This window comes from Dipodomys merriami, unplaced genomic scaffold (genome assembly GCF_024711535.1).
Source record: "Dipodomys merriami isolate MVZ:Mamm:240054 unplaced genomic scaffold, mDipMer1.0.p SCAF_12, whole genome shotgun sequence".
NCBI classification, from domain to species: domain Eukaryota; kingdom Metazoa; phylum Chordata; class Mammalia; order Rodentia; family Heteromyidae; genus Dipodomys; species Dipodomys merriami.
The window spans coordinates 13,407,231-13,432,415 of record NW_027202493.1 but is presented as its reverse complement, the minus strand read 5'-3'; the positions used below and the strand labels follow the sequence as shown (position 1 = coordinate 13,432,415).

Genomic DNA, 25,185 nt, shown 5'->3' with positions numbered 1-25,185 from the left:
TTTATTGTAGCTGAATCATAGTCCTGGCTGTTCTTTATTTAATGAATGAACAAACACTGTATTATTAAGATTCAATGTCCTTCAATTGCACTTGCTTGCAAAACAAACTTATTAGATCTTAAATACCCTAAGAAATACGTTACTATGTTTTTTTAGATTTATTTTTATTTTTAGTCTGTGATATATTTTGAAAAATCCCTTGTGAAATAATACAAGGGGGAAAATTACCCATGTAACAATAATTGAGTATCCACTCATTCTCAAAGACCTCAACCTGCTTTAAAAACTATTTTTGAGAATTATGATTTGTCAATTTCCTGTGGAAGATATATAAAGTATAAAGGCTTAATGCGCGTTAGTTTATTACTGCCATTTAAGAATACGTTCCCTGTTTTGGTTTTGGAGCGCTGCCTCCAAGAGGTTTATAGCATTTGGTACGTAGTTCACGTATTTGTAGTCTACAGACCTTCCCTCGCGAGGCAGGGGCTTCATGGTTCTGATATTTGCATTTTCTACTGGTAGAAAGCTCAACGATGGTAATTAATTTAAAAAAAAAAAAAGAACTTTCATGTCGTTACAAATAAAACTGAGGGCTTTTTTTTTTCAAGACTAGTAATTTATACCTTTAAAGAGCCACATTATTTTGCTTTTGTCTCAGAATGTATTATGCTTCACAAGTTTACTGTGACAGCCTGAATAGAAAAGGGGGGAGGGGACATTGTCTTCAGCTGGCATGCTGTTATCAGAGGGAATGTGTTTCTGGACATGAGATTTAGCATTCATTGGTTGTCTGAAGAAAGCTATTTCATCTGAGGATTGGACAAGAAGCTGCGTCAATTTGCTGCCCGTCTCCAAGGCACTGGTGATGCTGCCTTCACAAGCTGGCTAACGTCACGGCTCCATCACCCAGCGGGGTGTGGACTCTCTTTTTCTCTTCTTCCCTATTTAATTCTCTATTTGCTGCCTACTGCATTTCTTAATCTGTCTTCTGCCAAATGCTAACAGCATGATATTTTGCAATCATCTAGGTGAATACAAGAAAGACGAACTCCTAGAAGCTGCTAGGTAAGTGATTCCATTCATTTTTAAGTGAGTATAATGCATTTAAGAGAGAAAACGGGGAGGGCAGGTGGAGGACTATGAAAATTATAACGTGTTATTGTCTTGCTGGGATTTTAGGCAATAATATGGATAGACACTTATACTAAATATTTGTATACTTTACATGGTTAGTAAATATGACAGTATCTTTCACTAGATAATGATTACAAGGTTAATTTTATTTGGAACATTTCTTAATGTACCTACAAATCTTAGTTGGCAAGCCTCATTCTGGTCTGAAGATTTTCCAGCAAAGCTTAATGAAGGGTATGAAGTAAATGTTAAAATCCTCACCTGATTTTTGTTGTTGTTGTTGTTCCTTGCTATGTATAATTTAAATAACAGATTGTATGTATCTTTTAACTGCAGTGTTTTAAATCATTAGTCAGAATAAAGTTTGTTATAATTCTTTAAAAATATAGAAAGCTACATAATCCAAGATATATCACTACATAATAAATAGCAGGAATTAATTGAATATTGTTAGGGATTCATTTTGATTCACATAATAAATTAAAGCAAAGCCCTATTTTACACCCTTTTGTGAAAATATATCTATAAATATGCATAAGAAGCTCAGTATTTTATAGAAATTTACTTACTACCTTTTTGTAGGAGCGGTAATGAAGAAAAACTAATGGCTTTACTGACTCCTCTAAATGTGAATTGCCATGCAAGTGATGGGCGAAAGGTAAGTTCTTTCAAATGTAATTTCCTCCAATCATTTCTTGCTTTATATTGAAAATGTTGAAGTAGGCATGCATATGTATACACCTATCTCTATGCATATAGACACACATATATAGTTGTACTTTTACTCTAGTATCTTTTTCCTATACAATGAAATCCAGCTCTGTTATTGGCAGTTGTGACATGTTCATAGAGCTGGTGAAGCATGGATCTTAAGTAAGATTTTCTCTTAAATGTCAGATACTGAAAGTTGCAGCTTTGCCAGTGACTAAAATTAGCACATATTTCTGTATATAATAATGGAGATTGAAAAGATGTATGCCCTATTTACTCATTTTTGTTAGAATATTTGCATTTTTTATTTCTTATTTAGCATAATTTGTTTGCTAGATATTAGTTCTTGTTTCATTAAAGCTGAGAAAATAGTAATGATTTTTAGGTATATGTAACAGCTCTGCTTGTTAATTTTTATTTACTAAGTTCTAACTGTGACATTGAAAGAAAATAGATTAAGAGAGAAATGTTGTACAATGTGTACAGTTGGCATACATATGAGGGAATGTATAAAATGTGCATTGTCTGCTTCGTATTCTTCTTGAAGATACATCCAAGTGTGAACCTTTACATCCTTAGTAATCGACTGCAAAGTTTTTCAGTGATTTACCTAATAGACTGAAAAACAGAGCATTCCCTGCTTCTGTAAACCAGGGGAGATTTACCCAGTACTATTTCTGACTTTAGGGAAGTGTTTTAACTGCTTATTTTCCTTTCATTTTGAAGTTGCTTTGGGGATATTAAAACTCATATGGGTCTTGAAGATCCATATTTTATTTGAATCCTAGGAGTAGATGAAGTAACTTCTATGATTGTGTAAAAAAGGCCTTCTCACCTGCGGTTAGTGTAGTGGTAGTGTTTAGACACATCTTTCAATGCCTAGCATACTTCAGTTTTCCATAGCCATTTAAATACTATTGAATTTGTGTGAAATTGCTATCTCAGGAGTCAGTTTCTATCACAGCTTATTCTTTCATTCTTACTCTTATACCCCGATAGCTTCTTTTCTAGTGTAGAAAGAAAATCATGATAAAGTAGCAGAGTCACTGATTCTTAATAAGTCATCTCTTCTCTTAGCTTTCTTCCCTGTACAAGTGTATAGAACACTGTTATTTTTCCTTCTCCTCAAAGGAGAAGCCAATGTATTTCTTACTTAAATTCTGCAGCTGCTTTTCTGTATTCTGTGACATTTGGCAAAGGTTTCTACACATTGCAGTTGTTCATACATTTTTTTTTTTCCTGTTCTGTTGTTTAGTATTTTGAACAGGACCAAGCATGGCACTTTGCATGTAGCAGCAGCTTAAGCTACAACTCTGTTGTCCTATGATAAACATAATTTTATTCTCTGAGTGAGAAAATTATCTTCATTCTTTGTTATTTAGAAAGTTATATCAGAAATGTGGAAATAGGAGGTTTTATATTTTCTGTTACTATTACTTTGTGTTATTTTATTGTTTATTAATTGAGTAACTAACATGAGGGAGAACTGGGTATTTTAATGTATAGAGCATTTTAATGAACACACTAGAAGGTTACTGATGTATAAATAAAATGATGCTCTTCCAGAATATACTTTTATACTTTAGATTTTCAGTTTTTAAATTAGATAGATAAAGAAAATTAGACTCAACATTTATTAGATTTTAGTGCTATGCATGTATCATATGGAGTCATTTATAGTTGTTATCTGTATACATATGAAACAAGTAAAATGTCGTAGGTTAAGTGGAATTGTATTCCTATTTAGAGTTTATCCTCATTTTTGCACAGATAATTATTCTTCAGTCTACTACTTGCAGCAAAACCACACATAAATGTTTTCAGAAATAGTGGAGATTGAGTTTAAGAGCCATTCATTATGACACAATCTTCTGCTTTCTTGATGGTAATGTCAGGAAAAAAATGTAAGCATATCTAGCTGTTGAATAACAAGTATCTATCTCAGATATTTAGTATATTTTCAAATGCTTAGCTAAAATGAGGAATTCTGCCATCATATTAATGAGAGAATCAAGGTACTATTTTATGTGCAGTCAAGCAAATATAGAACATGTTATAAGACCTCATCCTTTTTTAGAAGTGTTCCAAAGGACTGTTTCACCATTTAGATGAATTCTGTTCTCTTGGTTTTTACTACAAGCCTTGGTTTGTAAATTTAAAGAGTCTATGGAAATGTTAATTCAGTAGCGGTTTGGGATAAAAAAAAATATTCCTCTTAGAGTGCTTTGTAGGTGGAAAATTTACTTTGAGATGTGTAGGGGTTTGAGAATTTAGTGTTCCTTTTTAATGTAATGTGTGGGATTGTACAATGAGAGGGTAAATAGATTTGTAGCTCTATGCTGTGAATTGGTGACTAATTATATATATATATATATATATATATATATAGGCGGTTAATATTTTGATTTCCCACAGACATTTGTTTTTGCAGCCCATAGAATTCTGAAAATAGTGGCATATTTATGTGCTTTCACTTTTGTCAAAAGATAAAATGTTTATTGTCAGGTATCACAGTGCATGCCTATAATCTCAACACTTGGGAGGCTGAGATAGGAGGATCTAGAATTTGAGGCTACATAATAAAACCCTGTCTCAAAAATAAAGTTTAAATTGGGTTTTGTGATTCAAGAATTATAAAACACCTCTACAAAATAGAATATTCTACAAAATAGAATACTCTGCTTAACTGAGGTAAGTAAAGAAAACAAAAAGTAGATTGGTCATGTTGAAGTTACTCATTCTGGAAAGGTTGAAGAAAAGAAAACTTATTTTTCATGCCAGCTGAAAGTGATCTGTTTGGGGATTTGGCTATCATTCTCTCTTTTTACCCTGATTTCCCAGAAAGTCAGATAAAGAACTCAGTTCAGGCTTGCTGGCATGGAACTCTAACATGAATAACTCCATTTTGGTCTGGTTTCTCATACATAGTAAAGGACCCCAGTTGAAACTAATACCACCTATAAATTTGATTTACCATTTTGCATGTAAATCAAAATTTCAGTTTGACTACTCTAGGTAGTTCATTAAAAAAGAACAAAGGCAAAACATTTTGAGAAATATTTTGTTCTAAAATGCCATCTTCATACAATTATATTCATGTTTTTAATGACAGCTACTTTAGAAATACAGCAGGTGGATATAATTTTTTCTCTTTTCCATCTCTTGTCAGATTTTACATTCCACGACTCCTACTTGTAGTGAAGACTACCAGAACTTTAAAACAGCCTATTTTCCTTCTAGACCATTTTATTTTTTATTTTTTTAAGGTTGGAAAAATTACTTTATGAAGCCTTAAGAAGCATTGAGTATAATTAAATTGTAATCCAAGTTTAAATACAATTTAATAGTTCATTTCCAAAATAAAAGTTGTTATAGGAGAAATCATGAAATTTCTAACACTTGATTTTATTACATTGCACTAATTATCTAAATTCAGAGGAACCAGTATTTACAAGAGATGGAAGTATTTATGAAAAAACTTAGACTATTTTATTTCTAAGTTTTTATCCGTGTTAGATGTTTGATTAGAAATTACCAGTGTTGAATCCTTGTTTTGATTTCTAAATTTTATGTAGTAGTGTTTTCTTGTTTTTAGTATTTTTGTAAGTATACTTTTACTATCATGAAAATATTTGATCATATCTCAAATTTATTTTAACATTCATCCCTTTTGAGAGTTTTATTTTGTCCTTCTATGTGTTATTCCTTTTTCTTTGCATTCTTTAGTTCCTTTCCAAACGAGTGACTTAAATTCATTTCTCTTTTATAACGATTAGATAAGAAGATAACTGTATATGTAGTTCCTCAATAAGAATATATAACTATATACATCTACTGTGCCTTCTACTGCTTTGATTATATCTTACCAAATAATGATAATAGTTAATACTTGATTGGTTCCACTTTATAAGATATTCCATGTAATTCTGATATTTCAAGTTTGTTTTTGCTCATTTTCATTTGTTTTTATTCAACAAAACTCTAATACCAATGGGAAGATAAATAAATGTATAGCTAATGATACTTGCTTACAAAGAGCTCATAAGTTGATAGAATGATTAAGACATTGTCCAGGCATCGAAGCTAATGTCCCCAAAAAGACATATTCCTCCTGTTGTTTATAAAGTGAAGGTGAGGAGATTTTAGATCTTTTTTTAAGCATTAGATTATATGCTTTTCTGAAAGAGACCACAAATTTAGACAAACAGGCAAGTGGAAGCACATGATTTAATTCAGAAAAATTAACTGAAAGCTTGCTTTAAAATGTCAGATTTCTACTGTGCAAATGTTTGCTTCCATAAAATAATAATGAATAAGACTGGAAGCAGAGAAAACTGGTATTTAAAAAGTACTTTCACATGGATATCAGTGAGAAATAAAGTAGAATTTTGTGTCATACCTTGAAGACATCATGAACAAACTATGTTCTACTTGAAAGAGCAAATATATTACAAGGTCAGAAAGATTGGTTTTTATTCTTGGCTCTTCCACTTTCAAAGTGGGTAACAGTGGCTATAGAATTCTTAGTTTACTCATTTTTAAAAGAGGATAGTACACCCATTGCACAAAACATTTAATAGGGTGAGTTGACATGACTAACACATAGTAGAACCTCAGTAAATTAGACTTTACTGCTTTGATCATTTGTTTGAAACTTTTGAACATGTTTAGACTAGTCAGATACATATATCAACATTCTTTGCATCTTTACTTAAATTGTCCTTCTTATCAACATTTGTAACTTTTGAATAAAATAAGCTACAAGGGTGTGACTTTTATACATCTCAAATTTGTGTTTAACAAATATTAAACTATTTCATAAAAAAATTTGTTAGAAAGTGTTGAACAATTTAATAATTTATGGTTATTGCATAAAATACATGAAGTTTATGGTTACACATAATGCAGTGGAAAAGAAATACAATTTCAAATTTCAAGTAAAATAAGCTGGAGGTTATCAAATAATCTACAAAACATATAATTGAATTGATTCTTTTGGAGTTTGACCTTCCCTTCAAACTCTATTTACCACTAACTTTAAATTAGTAGCTTACAAACTCAGAAATGGTTTTGAGATATAGTGCCATTTAAAAGTACATATTCACCAGACACCAGTGGCTCATATCTATAATCCTAGCTACTCAAGAGGCTGATCTGAGAATTGAGGTTCAATGCTAGCTTAGGCAGGAAAACTTCAAGAGACTCCTATCACCAATAAACCACTAAAAACGCCAAGAAGTAGAGCTGTGGCTTAAATGGTAGAGCACTTGCCTGAGTGAAAAAGCTAAGGGCAGCATCCAGCACCAAACAAAACAAACCATTAAAAAAGAAGAACAAGAAGAAGAAACGAACATATATTTACTGACCGTGGTGGCTCATGCTTGTAATCCTAGCCACTTGGGAGACAGCAGTCAGATCACAATTTGAGGCCAACCCCAGGCAAAAGGCTCACAAGACATCATCTCAACCAATAAAAGCTGGGTGTGATAGCATGTCCGTTATCCTAGCTACCTATTAAAAAGAATTAAAGAATTAAAGTAACAGCTCCTGCCTAGCAAGCACAAAGCACTAAATTCAGACTTTTGTGAAGGGGGAAAATACAACATACTCATTAAAAATTAACATTTGGCTGAAAATAATGCCACAGTATTCACTTGAAAACACCCATGAGGAACAGGAAAGATGCAATTGCTATAATTTTTTCCTACCTATGTTTAAGTTTTAGGATTATATACATTTGAATAGAATTTCTCATTGTTTTTGGTCAACAGCTCCCTCTCTTACAGCTTCTCTAAATATCATCTGAGAGAGGACTTAACCATCATTACATGGTATATCGTTACTGTGAGTCCTCTTAGTGACCCATGCTTCTTATTATTCACACCCTTATCTAGTTCCCTCCCACTCTGACTCTGATCTTTTCTGGGACTGGTTAGATGAATAAAAGAAGGTGGAAATAATCTGTGTCCATTTCAAGACAAGCCCTGGATTGGCTTGGTGGCTACTGGAACCCAGCCACAGGCAGCCTAAGTAACTGTCTAGTAAAGTCCACTTGGAAAAGAACTGAGTCTCTAGCCAGCAGTCTCTCCTGAACTCCCAGTCAAGCTTGTCAATGATCCTGTCTAGGCCTCACAGACATTCTGGCCTCACTTGAGTCCAACCTCCAGGTGACATCACTGTCCTCGTACACATACTACATAGAGCAGAACTTCCTAAGTAGCACAACATTGTTGGATGGTTGTTATGTAGTAATAAGTAACTGACTAAGAAAAACAACTCAATCATAAGCAAGAAAGAGTGCATCTGTTTTCAGACAGATTACTGAATAATTTTTCCATAGCTACCTTAAAGGATAAGTAAGGATTTCTAAATAGTTCCCAAATATATTTACTTATTAAGATATGTCTACTTATTTTCAAGTTGTATCTTATTGTTGTTTGCTTTCCCCCATCCCTTAGTATATCTTTTGAAATCATGATGTTATGGGAAAAAGCAAGAACTTGAATCTAGAAGACCAAATGTTAACTCTTATTAGCTATATGATTCTAGAAAGTTTTATTGTATCTTGTTTTTTAAAACCAAAATGTGAAGGGATTCAGTTCTAGCATGCCACGCCTACAGTATATTTTATTACTTAGTTTTCAGCTAACTTAGCAGTGGTGACAGTAACACATGGTTGGATAGGTAGCATCACACTAAGCAGAACAGTGTTTAAACAAAGTTTATTTTCTTGGCCTTACTGCCCTTATTATCTTCCTTGTTCTTGCCAAAACTTGCTGGGTACAAAGTCATGCCATTTTTTAAAAAAATTATTAAGCTTCCCACTTTTTTGGTTCCTAGTTACTTGGGATTACAAACAGGTCAAAATTAGTTAACTCTCCATCAGGGAGTTCTTGAAGTACTTTAGATTTAATTATATATCTAATCAAATCACTTTTTTAGACTGTGTCTTGCTGAGCTATGTCTATCATACTATAATGCAGAAATCCATTAGTGTAATTTTTCTTGCCTGCTTATGTTGAGAAAGCTTTGTGCTCTTGTATATATATTTACGTTGTAACAATAAATCTTTTTTTAAATTTCACAATATCATATTTAAAAATTTTTGTTCAGGAATAATTACCACAGAAACAATCACTGTTTAGTCAAGTATGACATTTTTACTGATGTGGTCATTAATACCCCTGCCAACTTAGCTCTTTCTGAAAAATGACTTGAATATAAGGGGACTGCAGTTAGAAAGCAGATGATAAAACTTGGTTGTCCATTTTACCTCTATTTAGCCATCCTCCTATTAGATTTGAATTCTCCTGCATTCATATCCAGAAGCATAGTTTGCCTGAAATTTCCCACAAGTAGACCAGTTGAGTGACAGGAAGAGAGTGAGTACTAAATCACTTATCTGTGAACTCCTTGATTCACTATTACAGTCTTAAAAAATGACACTTAAGCATTTGCTTTAAAATTGTTACAAACTCAAGCAGGTGCTGGTGGCTTACACCTGTAATCCTGAGTACCCAGAAAGCTGAGATCTGAGGATCACAGTTCGAAGCCAGCCTGGGCAGTAAAGTCCAGAAGACTCTAATCCAAAATGCCAGAAGTGGAACTTTGGCTTCAGTGGTAGAGTGCTAGCTTTGACCAAAAGAGTTCAAGGTAGTGCTCAAGCCCTGAGTTCAAGCCCCAGGACCAGCACACACACACACTCAAAGTTATAATCTTTAAGTTTTAAGTATTTTTGTCCAAACTTTTATCTTAGCAAGGTAGATTACAGCTGCAGAGTACATTAAGAAACATTTAAGGAAGCTTTGGATACTGCTAATATCCCTTATTAGCCGTTGAACAGGGTGGTAGGTGGGTGTTTCATTATGCTTTAACTTCCACATGTTTTGTGTATAAAATATTATATGATGCAGAGCTAGAAATAGGCTGTAATGATTATGATTTTGTACTGTCTTTACAACAAACTATTTAATTAATAACACTTGATACTAATACTCAGCAAAAGTTCTTAAATCCTTTAAGAATGACCCTATATTTAAAGAATGAACTTTAAACTGGTGGCTCATGCCTATAATCCTAGCTACTCAGGAGGCTGAGATCTGAGGATCATGGTTCAAAGCCAGCCTGGGAGGAAAGTCAGTGAGACTCTTATCTCCAATAAACCACTAGAAAACCAGAAGTGGTGCTGTGGCTCAAGTGGTAGAGCACTGGCCTTGAGCTGAAGAGCTGAGGGACAGCGCCCAGGCCCAGAGTTCAGGCCCCACGACCGGACCTCCTCCCCATCCCCCAAAAAAAGAATGGCATCAGTAGTAAACTTGTAAAACATACTATAAATAACATGTATAGTCACTTTGAAGAGCATATTTTACTAGCCAAACTAGTAAATTTAGGAGACTAATTGTAAATGTATAGTCCTTCACATTTTAATTTTTCTTTTGTAAAGATGCTTTAATTTTTAGTAGTAATATAATGCTTAACTCTTGAGCGCCATCAATACTTGCATTAAAAGAATCTCCTGTTTGCAAAGAAGGTTGAATACTTTGTTAGAATTGGAAAAGAAGGCTGTGGGCAGGAATAACATTAGCTCTGTCCTGGCATCCTTTGGCTTCTGCTTTCATATGTGAAATCTAGAAACAACAAGGACTTTATCAAGGACTGTGAAGGAACCTAGATTTGGCTGTTTCCAAAGTCCTACAGGTCTCAACTACACTCAGATGAATTAAAGGAATTTTCCAGTCTCCTAGTTTACATTAAAAGTCTACCTAGTGGTGATCTACCTAGTCTACTATAGAATGTTTCCTTCCTATGTAATCTTTAAGTTCCAGTTAGTACAAACAACTTGTTTCCTCTTTCAGGGACAAATCATCTATTTATTGTATGTTACTTAGAATCTTTGAAACTTGTGTATGAAAACCTAAGATTGCAAATACTGATTATAGAAAGATGTGAACATTTATTTTCAAGCTGTGAAATAGGTTACCATCAGACCAAGAAATCTTGTTTCCCTCAACAGCTGTGTCTCATTTAAACACCAAAAAACTAACATTGCACCTTGAGAGTAGCAAGCTCCCTCACCCTCATAGGACCTCTATGAGAGTACACTAGACACTCATTTCCTTTCACACACTTTAGTTCTTTTGCTGATTCTGGAAAGCTGAGAATGGAAAAGAGAAATGCAAATTGCTAGCCGCTGGAGAATCCCCTTGGAGTTTCCACAGTGATAATGTTAAGTTAAAATTGAATTAAGTTGGCATTCAGAATTCTTTTCTAACAAAGATTACCCTTTGAGATTCCTGTTCTTTTCTTTTTCATTGCTTTTTTTCTTCTTTTTTTCTTCCTAATACGTACACTTAAAATAAAGAAAATTCTTTATATTCTTACTTAAAAATACATTTTTTCCAGTGGCACTGTGGCTCAAGTGGTAGAGCACTTGCCTTGAGCTGAAGAGCTGAGGGACAGCTCCCAGACCCAGAGTTCAAGCCCCATGACTGACTAAAAAAAAACCAAAAACCAAAAACAAATGTACATTTAATGCCGGGAGCCAGTGGCTCACGCCTGTAATCCTAGCTACTCAGGAGGCTGAGATCTGAGGATCACGGTTCAAAGCCAGCCCAGGCAGGAAAGTCCGTGAGACTCATCTCCGATAAAGTACTAGAAAACCGGAAGTGGCGTTGTGGCTCAAGCAGTAAAGTATTCACCTTGAGCTGAAGAGCTGAGGGACCGTGCCCAAGCCCTGAATTCAAGCCCTGCGACCTACAACAACAACAACAACAAAAAATACATTTTTCCATTTGGAATAATGGAATGCTTGTTTTATAGCCTTCTGTAACGTTTCTAAAACCTGAAGTTTCCTCCTGAAGATGAGTATGTCTTTGGAAAAACATCTTGAGACTATAAAATATCAATTATTATCCCTGTCTACTCACATAATATATCTAGAATTCATAGAATCTTATTTGGAAGAAGCTGTAAACAGTATAGTGCAGCCTCCTAAGATGTGTTAAAATGTTCATTATGAATAACTGAGACTTAAGAGAGGTCATTCATTGGTTTAGATCAGTTCCTATTTTGCCTTGTTTAGGGTGTCACACTTTAAGAATGAATATTGCCCAACTACAAGGTAAATAGGAAAGTAGTCAGGTAAGAAGTCTGCAAGTAGCAGGTGAAGTTGCTGAAGGGGATTAGTTCAAGAAGAAACAACATTGACTATCTTTTAGTGATACATAGAAACATTCTTTTTTTTAAAATTGTGAAAATACTATACAGAGGGGTTACAATTACATGGGCAAGATAATGAGTACATTTCTTATCAAGCATTGTAGCCCCCTCCTTTGTTTCCCCTTCCCATCTGCCTCTCGCCCCCCCACCCAATTCTCCCCGCCCTTCCCCATAGAAACATTCTTAAATGGGATTGATTCAGCTCCAATTTCAATTTTAAGATTCCTCCTTGTCCTGCTGTACTTATTATTTTTAGGTAGTTTCTATTAAGGAGTCCAACAGTTTCTAAAGGTCTGACCATACTGTTAATATTAGTATTTATGTGTGGTGCCCGATGGATTAGAATGCTGAAACATTCAGAATCAAAAGATCCCTGTTTGCAAATACTAATACTTTATGCCATTCAGCCATTCTAATCCATTTCTGAAGGAAAAGAAGGAAGCCCGGATAAGGGTTCTGAAGTCAGAGTGTGTGTACTTGATCCCTAATGATTAGCTTCCTGTTCTTCAATTCCTTCATTTTCCTGCCAAATCAGTAGTTTGCCTCGAAAGTAGTTGCTATGTAAACAAGTTATGTGAGTTATGCACTTTGTAATGCTGTTTGTAATAGTCTTGGAATTAAGAAATTTCAAGGAATGCTATCTGTACTATTGAAATACCTCTTCAAAGACAGGTATCAACAAAGAGGTATATTTATTACCATGAATTCATGCCTATATTGAGTCTTAATTTCTTTAGATTCTGGTCTTAGCTACATTGTCTCAAAAGAGCTTCTTGGCTCTTTCCTTCTTGATAGATTAATTATGTCTCAGTGCCTGGTGGGAATTTAATAAAGGTCTGAATATGTTGTTTATTTATTTCCATTGGAATTTTGTGTTAATGACAAAAATAGTATTTTATTTGTAGAAGGGAAATACTGATCTATTTTAATCAAATAATAGATTTCTAATGAGACACATTTTGATAAAATAGGGCAAAATGGGAATACTTAAATAACCATTTATAGGCAATGGGCAAATAACTATGGTGCAGCCACACAATGGAAACATTGTACAGCCATTACAAAGAATAAGACTTCTATGTAATAACACTTAAGGAGAAAAAAGCCAATATAATATGATCCATCTCTGTGACAAAGAAGATAGCAACAAAAAGAACTCAAAGAGGAAAAATATATAAGCTCATAGGAAAAAAATTAAGTCACACCAAGAGAGACAAAGAACATGTGTTTTTCCCCCCTCATATGTGGAAGCTAGAACTAATTTATAAATGTACAAGTAAACATATATGGGGATGTACAAGTGTACACCAAAGTATGATATTTGCAAGGGAGAATTCACATAATGTAATTCTTTAGAAAACTAACTCCCAATACAACAAAATGAAGGCCAGGAAACTGGCACTAGAAAAGTGGGGAGGGCCATGGAGATGTGTGAGGGGTGAATGAAGAGAGGAAAGGGGAATGCGGTCATAATGTTCAGTGCATATCCTATGAAATTAAGGAAGCTAAGAGGAAGACTTAGGTTGGAAAGGATAGGGAAGAATGTTGAAAGAGGGTGATATCATTCAAGGTGCATTATACTTATAAACTGTTTTGTTGAATGGTAACTCCTTTCTACAACTACTTAAAGATAATAAAAATATTATTTCAAAAAAGCTGTGTTTTCAGACTGTTTTCTCAACTTAGTGATGATTAGAATATATAAAACATGTAGTACCTTGAAAACAATAATGGATGGTACAGTACATAGTAATTATTTGTATTTTAACATTTGGAATAGGTGAATAAAATAAATTGAAACGCTTATGAAATCCCAAGGCCAAATAGAAGACAGTAAAAAATGAAAGTACATTAAAGTATATTAGAGCCTGTGTATAAAACTGGTAAAATATTTAAGCTTTAAATGAGCAAAGGTGGAAAGTTGCTATGGTTACAGAAAAGTTTTTAATTAAAATTGTTTCTGACTTAAAAGTGAGGAGTTTGATTATTTTAATTACTATGTTAAATTTTAGCAGAGAGCCTTTTAATAACTTGTTTCAAATTAAAATATGGCAAATGTGGTTTAGAAAAAACTTCGATTTATTTATATTGTATATGTGAGACATAAAATGGAAGATTAAATACTATATTGGCATATTTCATTTGGATATAGTGTAGCAAATTAGTACTGATTCACTCACAGCTAGAAGCTGTATAAAATGAATGAAGTATATTGTCCTTTTAGTTTCAACTAAAATTTTTTCAAATCATTTGTTAGAGATACTTTTCAATCTTTCCTGTAGCATGTTTCCAGTTATAAGGAAGATAGTCCCTTGAATGACTCTCAGAACAAGAATGGTTTATGTTAGAAAGAAATAAGTAATATAAGATTGGCAGAATAGAGCTTGCTTACTGAAGGCCTTGAGTAGTAAAGGAAGTAGATGATGGTGTGTTAGTCCATTGGATAACACATAAAGAAAAGAAGTATATTTGATTCACCAATCTTGTGACTGGAAGATATTGATGGCATGGTACCAGCATCTAACAAGGGCCACTTGGCTGCTTCACAACAAAAGGTGGATAGCATCCTATGGTACTGTGTATTTTGTGAGATGGAGGGAAGGAGAGATCACAGGGAGAAAAAGGAAGCAAAAGAGGATGATAAGCCAAACTTGTATAACAGCCCACTCTTGTAATAACCACTAGTTTAGTTCTTCTGTAATGGTATCTCACTCCCATGAGAAACCCATTAATCTCTGAAAGATCCCAGTATTTCTGGACATTGTTAGGCTAGGCACCAAGTCTCAACATGAATTTTAGTGAGGACAAAGCATATTCAATCCATAGCAGATGGCAATTCCCTTTCCAGGAGTAAATGATCTCATCTGGTTATGAAGTGTTAATGTGAGAGGCATTTCAGCCCAGTATTTTTTATGTTAACTTTTGCTGTGTGTTTAACTATCTATACATACAGATTAAATAACAAAGTCAGAATTTTTTTTACCTGAATAAAAGATGTGTTGTTCTTTCTCTTTTCTAGTCTACTCCTTTACATCTAGCAGCAGGATACAACAGAGTAAGGATAGTTCAGCTGCTCCTTCAGCATGGCGCTGATGTTCATGCAAAAGACAAAGGGTAGGTGTCCCATTTATCTCTTGTTAATGGTTTCATTATGGAGTACTTTGTTTTCATCTTCTGATACTCTACAAAGTTTAACCTCTATAGACAGTTTTTCTCAATTGTAATCAATTTTCAGCTCTTAATTTATATTTCAGTAAAATTTATATTTCAGTAAACAAATTGAATATTGGGATAGTCTTGTAGCATAGTTATCATACTCCTAAAGGTATTAGAAGATCAATAAACCGAAATACCAAATAGACAATACTCTTAATTCTATGAGTCTTTTTCCTCTAAAGAAATGTTAGACATCTAAACTAAGAAAATAAGTTAGTAAGAGGGAAAATGGATAAAAACCAGAAAACAACACCAAAACAGTTATGTCATTTATTTTATGTATGAATGGGTGAATTTGGGGAAACGTTCTACTTTTCTGCCTAGAATCCAGGAATATAGATACTGAGTTTGCTATCTTTTCTTAAAAATCTAAGACAGTTGACTACTCAGTTGAGATAGATTATATCACACTCCGGTGACTGACAGCTTAAAGAAGAGATGTCCCCGTCCCTGCTACTTTGATATCAGGAAGCATAGAAATTAACTCAGTACTTGAGAGAGTTATGAGAAGGGGAATCCATCCATTTCAAATCTGCTCTTTTCTGTGCTGTTTCTCCTTTGCCTTTGCTGGGTTTAGTGCCATATGTGAACAGTATCTAATGAGAATAGGGGCAAAAATGCCTGGTGCTCTTATCCATCCTGTTTCTTTATACATATCTGAAAACAGATGAGTGTACAATAGGTGAGTCATCAAGAGAAATATACCACAGAAAAGGGTGGTTGTTTTTCATTACTCATTTAGAATACTTTTGATATTTGAGTTATAGTAGTTTGGATATTTAATTCTTATACTGGAAATTGCCATGAAAGTGAATTCAAACTGTAGGAATATTTCTGTTCACTGCCAACTAACATTTCCTGTACATAATTGATAAATGAAGCATGCAATTATTGTCACATGATCTTCCTCTTATGTCACCATTCTTCTAATCGGTATTTACCATCATTTGTAAGGACTATAATATACAAGAGCAATGAAGGAAAGTATGAACATAGCTATACTCTGAATTATTTTATTAAGTATTTAGAGGGTTTTTATATAATGATGCTTGAATTTATTCACTTTTTTTGTTTTAGCACTTCACAAATGTTTGACATTTTAATGTGCCTCTTTTCATTTAGTGGACTTGTGCCTCTTCATAATGCGTGTTCATATGGACATTATGAAGTCACAGAACTGCTACTAAAGGTGAGAGAGATTAAAATTTTGGGGTATCATTTGCTTCTTTTTTGGAGGTGGTATTGGGTATTGAACTCATTTGCTCAAGTCTGGCACTCTACCACTTGAGCTATAGCTCCTTTTCTAGCTTTTTGGTGGTTAATTGGAGATGAAAATATCATGGACTTTTCTGTTCAGACTGGCTTCAAACCATGATCCTCAGATCCCAGCTTCCTGAGTAACCTGTATTAAAAGTGTGAGCCACCAGCACTTGGCTGTTTGCTTTTTTCTTTAACTTGTTCCTGCGTATTTGGACCAATAAGATTTTTGCAAGACAGGGTTGTTGAGAGTATTTTTATTGCTTGAGAATTTTTAAACACTTAGTTGACTTAAGTTGTTATTGAAAACAATCATATTTCAAAAAGTTATAACAGAAATTTCCAATGAAATAAATGTTTTATAAGTTTAATTTAATCCTTTGAAATGATTGCTAACACAAAACTTTGTTCCTCAATTCAGCATGGAGCTTGTGTTAATGCTATGGATCTCTGGCAGTTTACTCCTCTGCATGAGGCTGCTTCCAAAAATCGTGTAGAAGTCTGCTCTCTGTTACTTAGCCATGGTGCTGACCCTACATTAGTCAACTGTCATGGCAAAAGTGCTGTGGATATGGCTCCGACTCCTGAGCTCCGGGAGAGACTGACTTGTATGTATTACTATGCTAAGAACAGTAGCTAGCTATAAATTTGGAGTATCATTGTTTAGTTATTAGGATTGATTTATAACTCTCATTTCTAATCATACACTCTTCTTCATGAATTCCAAGAACCTTAAATATCCATACTATATATACTCTACGTTTACTCAAAATGAATTCTAATTCATACATTGAGGCTACTTTTTGTTTCTTTTAGGCTGATGAAGATGAGTCACCAACAACCATTTATAGTTGTTAACTATGTGACAGACACTAGGAATATAGCAGTGGACAAATCAGAGCTCAGATCTCTGAACTTAGAGAGCTTATCTTCTTGTGCCACTGATAATAGATGCTTCCTAACACTGAGTGCTCATTATTTCCCAAGCCTTGCAAAGTTGTGCAATCATAGTTTTTTTATTGAGTGCTATATCCCAAGTATAATCACATAGCTAGATTTAAATGAGATGACCTCATGGAAATAATTTTCACAGTTACTGATTCATATTGCCTATACATATATAAATAGGTATTTAAATAAATATTTTGCTTTAGATATACAACATTTAGGAAGCTAGTAGAGAGAGTTTACATATACCCCACATCCAGTTCTCCTATATTATGAACATGTTACATTAGTATGGTACATTTGCAGCAGCTAATCAATCAATATTGATGCATTATTAACTGAAATCCATTGCATTTAAATTTCCTTATTTTTTTTGCTCCAAGTCATGTACTTTGAGGAATTTAGCAGTGATAAAGAGCCATTGAATAAGAATTATATAAAGATGATTCTTTTCCTAACTTGCTATAACTTATACAAATACTAGCTGTGCAACAAATATTTCTTGAGACTATGACATGACAAACTTTGTTAAGGAAAAAGTCTGCTGTAGCACATTTGATATGTTAATGCATTCTGTGTTAAAGCTAAAGGCAACTGCTATGAGCCTCACAGGCAGCCCTAACTCAATAATACAGGAGGTCAGGAAGGCTTATTCAGAGAATCTAAGATCTTCCAAATATAATCATTAAAGAATAAAGCATGCAGTACACGTGCACTGCTGTTGGTAGCAATGTCTTTGTCTTTTACACGAAAGATTGTGATCAAGCACTCAGAAGAATGGAAAGATGTGAAAAAGCATAGTACTATTCAACCACAAGCCTTTGTAACTGTGAAACAATGTGTTAAGTCATACACCATCTGTGTGTTTAAAAAATTATTTATGCAAATGATTTAGATGTGTTTTTAAGTCTCATTTATGTCTGAAAATAATAAAATAGTAATTGTTTTTTGAAAAACTTTCAAACTACAGAAATTCTCATGTATTTCAGTTCTCTATGTGAAAACATAACCATTATTAACATTTTGATGAATATTTCTCTACACGTCTTCTGCATCTCTGAATGTTTTGCATTGTTATGACAATAGAAGCAGAAGCATAACAGTAGCATAAAAAAATGGACCAGCCTATTCTTTGCTACTTGAATTTTTATGTATGCATTTTGTCAATATATATTATCCTATTTTGTTTTATCTATGAACTGCAAAATATTCCCTTGTGTGTGTTCACAAATTATTTACTTAGCTTCCTTTTGGAGACTATCTAGGTTGCCTGTTTTTAAAACTTTGTTGTAATAAAAATGTCTTTATATGTGAATCTTTATGAATTCTGAGGTATGAAGTCTTATTTCAGAGCATACATATGCCAAAACTTTTCAGTAATGTACTTTATCCTTTACATTGCTGTACTACTGCTTTAGGTACAATAGAGGGAAATATAAAGTTAATAATTTCCCTACTCACAGTAGGCATTTTTTTAAATTTTTTTGTTTTTTTGAAACAAGGTCTCTGTAGTCCATATTGGCCTTGATCTCACAATATCACCCAGGTTAGTCTCTCTGAACTTTATAACCCTTCTGCCTCAGTCCCAAGTGCTAGGGTTTTAAGTGCATATTTTTATGCCCAGCAGGTTTTTTTAAATGAACTTTAAACTATTATATGTCAATTATTTCATTGACAGATGAATTCAAAGGTCATTCTTTACTACAAGCAGCTAGAGAAGCAGACCTAGCCAAAGTTAAAAAAACACTGGCTTTGGAGATCATTAATTTCAAACAACCACAGTCTCATGAAACAGCACTGGTAAGCTTTTATTATTAATCCATTCCTTGGATCTAGTAGTAGTGCAAACACAAAATAATGCTTTTCATTCCCAAAATCTGAAAGTAGCTTTGTTATCTGAAATGCCAAGAATTTGCATTTTGATATTGGTTGCACTGTTGTTTAAATTTGGTTCAGGGCATGTTTCTTTTCATGGATGAGAGAATAGACATTTATTCATCCTTGATTTGGAAATTATTTTATCTTTGTTTTTACCCAAGCTTAGTGTATTAAGTCTGCCTTTCTGGCTAATTCTTCCATAAAATATAAAGTGCAGTCTTCCTGATAGAATCTTCTTTATGTGTATGTTTGTTTTCTGTAGGAAATTAAAGTATGTTTTCAGAAATACTTGCCAGCTTTGTGAGCAAATGTATTCAGATAACTGTATTTGTGTGGAAAGATGATAGTTACAAATAATTTTCTATCCCAGGCTATACAAATTGCCCTTATAGCTATATACATACATACATATATACACATATACATACATATGTATGTATATTCTAATATGCTCTCGGAAAGATTTGCTTAATTGCTGGTTAGTGATCCTTTCTGAATTCAGAACTTTAAGCGTATGTGATACTTATCTTAGAACTTTATATGTCAGTTAGCATTCTTTTTTTTTTTTAGCAGTTGCTTTTTAAAAAAAATTACTTTTATATCTCTAATGGTTCAAAGAAGTTTATTTAACATCCTTGTATATATGTGGCATAGATGTCAAACTTTAGTCAATGTCTTCTGAAAATACTATTAAAAGATTCACCAGGAAGTGGTATTGTGGCTCAAGTGGTAGAGTGCTAGCCTTGAGCTAAAGAGCTGAGGGACTGCACTCAGGTCCAGAGTTCAAGGGCCTACAACTGACCCAAAAAAAAAAAAAAGATTCACCAAACTGAAATGGGTCATCTCTATTTACATTTAACTAAATATCAGTCCAACTGAGTTGCAGTTACATTCAATCTACCAGTATTAAGCAAAGAGATATTCAAAGCCACAAAATAAACCTGACCAACTCATTTGGAGTGGCCATTTTAGTGGGTTGTTATAAGTCATTTTTTAATTTTAATACAAACACTAATATAAAAAAGCAAAATATAAAAGTTGTATAAATATTAAGATAAATCTGAAAATATTCTTTCCTCTAAACTGTTCAAGTTACTCACATTCTTTCCAATCCCTGGGCATGTAAGCCCTGATCTTAGGGTGTGTATCAGTGCAATGATTTGTAAAATACAGCTTATATGACTGATAGCTCAGTGAAGGCTTGAGTAATTCATTTGCAGTGTTCTAACACTTCCAGTGGATTGTTAGCTGAATAATTAAATATTGGGCTAAAGGAAAGAAATATTAGCTAACAAATTCTCCTGCTGCTTAACCAAGAACACAATTTCACTTTAGTGTGAAGACTTAGTGTTTCCTACTTGCAATGTATTTAGAGAAAATGTTGATCCACCTCCATAATGTAAAAGATGTAATTGTGTTCTGATATTTCTAGGTAAGTGACCTAAGCAGAAAATACATACTATTTAATTCAGAAATCTTTACCATAGAAGTTGTTTTATTGACTTAGTTCTTCTGTCGCCTTTATAGCACTGTGCTGTGGCTTCCTTGCATCCCAAACGGAAACAAGTAACAGAACTGTTACTTAGAAAAGGAGCAAATGTCAATGAAAAAAATAAAGAGTAAGTACAGTTTTAGCAGTTGTTCAGTTCTTTTAGGGAAATTAAACAAAAATGAGAGAGGAAATGACCTTCTACTTTTCTCCTCCTCATAGTTTCATGACTCCCCTGCATGTTGCAGCAGAAAGAGCTCATAATGATGTCATGGAGGTTCTGCATAAGCATGGAGCAAAGGTAAGGCCAGAATGGTGCAGAATGTGCCCTACCATTGATGGCTCTGAAGACTGACTTTGCTCTTAGATTACTGTGAGCTAACTTCATAGGTTGTCTTAAAAAGCTAATTAAAATAATATTTTTAACAAAAAATATACTTTTGTTGTAATTTATTGTCAGACTTCTGAAAGCAGTAGAACAATAAAAATGTCATTTGAAATAGATTTTGATTTTATATATTATTTTTGTTAATACTAGAATTGGTATATTTTGGTAGATAACTTTTCTATGATAGTTTGTCAGAAAATAATTTATGTAAATGATAGTTGAAACACTCCATTATCCTCTCAAACTGAAAATAATTTTTTCAACCTGTATACTCAGAAATAAAAATTTTTAACAAATTGTTATTGGTATTACCTAGATGACATATTCTGAAATTCTGAATTACTTGAGGGAGCAAGAAAGCATGGTTACTTTTCAAAGGTGACTTGAACTTGAAAATGTTTAAATCCAAAAGTAATTCTATGATGACAAAAGACTATTACTTGGCGTGTGATATTTTCTCAAAAAGATGGTCAGACTCTTAATGATAAAAATTATACAGTTTAGAATGAATAACAAGGTGACTTTTTAAAGGAAATTTTAAAGAAAAGATCATTTGAATAAAGATTTCTTTTTTTGGGGGGGGCGGGGGTCCAGTCGTGGGGCCTGAACTCTGGGCCTGGGCGCTGTCCCTCAGTTCTTCAGCTCAACGCTAGCGCTTTAGCACTTGAGCCACAGCACCACTTCCGGCTTTTTTCTTTTGGCTTATATGGTGAACCCAGGGCCTCAGGCATGCAAGGCAAGCGCTCTACCACTGAACCAACTTCCCAGCCCCTGAACAGAGATTTTTATAATATTCTGTGACTTTGCTAAAACTAAATGTATTGCCTGGCCATCATATCTATATATAACTGTAATTTAAAAACATGAAAATAGAATTTTCTAACTATCACAACTAAACCTATAATCAGTCCCTCAAATCTTAATGATAATTCTCTATAAGATTTTAAATTTTAAATAGAGCCAAGGGCTGTTTTACATCATAGCAATTAAAATGTTTTTAAATTTTAATTATTTAATTTTTCCATCATTTGTGATTGCTCTTTTTATATTTATCTGCAACGCATTATTATAGTACAGCTTGGCTAGAATTTTATAAATATGTATATGCATATGTATATTGCAAGAGTTCTTGAAATTTTCTTACCCATAGGATATGGGATTTAAATATTTCCTTTAAAGGGACTTTGATATATTGAATTTCATTACACTGAGCTAAAATGAAAGGGAACAAAATTGTACAGGCTTCTTGCTTATTTTTTAGGTACAGCTACTTACTACATTATTGTTTTAACAGTAGGCTTAAAAACTATGCTAAGTGAGCTTTCTGCTACACTTATGAGCATCATGGTTCTCATTGACTGTTTTTGAAGTATTTCATAACATTTATAATGTTCTTTAAAAATTATGAATAATGCCGGGCATCTTTGGCTCATGCCTGAAATCCTAGCTACTCAGGAGGCTGAGAACTGAGAATCACAGTTCAAGGCCATCCTGGGCATGAATGATCTCCAATAAACCACTCAGAAAACTGGAAGTGGCACTGTGGTTCATGTGGTAGAATGCTTGCCTTGAGCTGAAATGCTGAGGGACAGTGCCCAGGCCCAGAGTTCAAGCCCCATGTCCAAACCAAAAAAAAAAAAAAAATATGAACAGTGCCCTTCAGCTTGAGAAAATGTTTATGAATATGAGAAAAAAAGGTTTAATAAAGAGTAAAAATAATTTATCTCCAGAGGTAGTCAGCTATAGGCCTAAGGTTCTCTGTCTTTATCTTCAGAGGTATGATACACTTTCAATAACGTTTTAGTTGGTCAGTGGAGCATGTATAATTTTAAACACCCTGCCAAAGATGTAGACCCACTTTTAGACCAGTATGCCTTCTACTATAACAACTACATTAAGAATTCTTATTACCAGGTACTTTTTTTTCCCCCAAGCTACTAGACTTTGATCTCAGAGTTTTGCACTTGTTAGGCAGCCACATACACCAGCCTGCTAATAGAGTGAATTGGCATCATCTGCCACTTATATGACTTAAAGAATAGTAAAATTGAGAGTAATAAATTCAAACTTCTGTAAACCTCCTCTTAATCATTATAATTCTTAATAAAATTACATTGGCCCAAAATGTCACTCTTCTTTATTATGAAATTAAATTAGAGCAGCAGCATAAATCCTCTCAGGTAACCCTGTTAAGTAATATTAGGATAGCCAGAAAGGGGAGTATCATTTCAGATAGTTTCTGCTTCCATCAAAAACAAAATTATTATTACTTACTTTGGAAGCCAAGAACAGTTTTGCACTTCTGTGCCTTGAACTATTTCAGCATGTGTGGAGGGGAAAATGATGTTAGTCACTTTGTAGAGAGCTCTGATTATATACCATCACTGACAGAAGAAAAAGCAAAGGCTGATAGAACGTTTCAGTATTTGATAAAACCAAATCTAAGACAGAATGAGAAACATTAACTGTTGGGCTTTTTTTCTCAATTAACTATCAACTTAAAGGTCTTTAATGACTCAAATTATAATTCAATTTCATAATAATTTTTTACCTTTTTCCATGTAAGGATTTAATGAGGTATAGTCATATAACTATTTGAAAACAAAATCATCCTTAACTTACAGGCAACAAAAAATACATTTAGTCCTAACCTTATTCAGTTGGGACTGTACTTTATTCATTTCAGAAGATGCTGGAATAGTAGCCCACCATTCTCCTTGCCTAATAACTTTTACAGGCATAACTGAAAAAAACCTTTCCTTCCTTCCTCTCTTCCTTACTTCTTTTTCTTGTGCCAGTCCTGGGGCTTGAACTCACAGCCTAGGCATTGCCCCTGAGCTTTTGTATTCAAGGCTAGTGCTCTACTGCTTGAGCCACAGCTTTAATTCTAGAATTTTTGGTAGTTAATTGGAGAGAGGAATATCTCAGACTTTTCTGCCCAGGCTGACTTCAAACCACCATTCTCAGATCTCAGCCTCCTAAGTAGCTAGGATTGCAGGCATGAGCCACTGGCACCTGACTTTAGGAAACATTTCTGCTACAAGCATATGGAAAGTTTTCTAGGAAATATTTTTCTTTAAAAATAAATAAGTGAATCTTTCTTTTTGGTCTTGGATGTAACTCTACTGAAGTGATGTATGGAGTTTCCCTAGTTATCAGCCGACTGTACAGGGAAAAACTCGCAATCCTAAAACCTGAGAATGTGTAACATTTGGCTTAAACTGAAAAATAATCTCTTCTTTACAATACCCTCATAGACTACCTGCTTACTATTTTCCCTGCGTGTTGTACGTTATTCTCACTGGATTGTATAGCTTTTTTTTAATTTTTAAAATTTGGTTTATTTTTTTTCATACCAAGGCATCTATTCAGGGTTTCATAGCTTGTTTGGCATAGCTTGTTTGCTTACAGTTGTGAGCCATGCCTCTAGTCAAATATTTTACTGGCTAATTGAACATGAAGTCTTGTAGACATTTCTCCCTAGGCTGGCTTTGAGCCTCTGTCCTCTAAATCTCAGCCTCCTGAGTAGCTCCAACTATACTGCTTAACTTTGATGTCTGAAGAAGCACTGTACAGATATTCTTTTGTTGTTTATTTTTTGTTTTTTCTGGTCATGGGACCTGAACTCTGGGCCTGGGCGCTGCCCCTCAGCTCTTCAGCTCAAGGCTAGCACTCTACCACTTGAGCCACAGTGCCACTTCCAGTTTTTCTGCTTACGTGGTGCTGAGGAATCGAACCCAGGGCCTCATGCATGCAAGGCAAGCACTCTACCACTGAGCTACCTTCCCAGCCCCTCTTTCGTTGTTTATACTTCTTTAGAAATTGAAGAAAGGATATTATCCTTTTGTAATTTAAAACATTTATTGAAACAAAGGGATTTTGTTATATTGGTATATCTTACTAAGTTTAAGGAAATTTTGTTTCAAAAATAGTGAAAGAAAAAAAT

General features: G+C 34.0%; 1 protein-coding gene across 1 annotated transcript in view; it reads left to right on the top strand.

Moving 5' to 3' along the window:
- Positions 1–25,185, top strand: part of Tnks (tankyrase) — a 144,405-nt gene that overhangs the window by 83,420 nt on the left and 35,800 nt on the right. The window contains exons 4-11 of the mRNA XM_070016261.1: positions 1,029–1,065; positions 1,717–1,792; positions 15,083–15,177; positions 16,402–16,468; positions 16,958–17,144; positions 19,163–19,284; positions 20,890–20,981; positions 21,074–21,152. Coding sequence (XP_069872362.1) covers positions 1,029–1,065; positions 1,717–1,792; positions 15,083–15,177; positions 16,402–16,468; positions 16,958–17,144; positions 19,163–19,284; positions 20,890–20,981; positions 21,074–21,152 — 755 coding nt within the window. The remainder of the gene's footprint in view (positions 1–1,028; positions 1,066–1,716; positions 1,793–15,082; positions 15,178–16,401; positions 16,469–16,957; positions 17,145–19,162; positions 19,285–20,889; positions 20,982–21,073; positions 21,153–25,185) is intronic.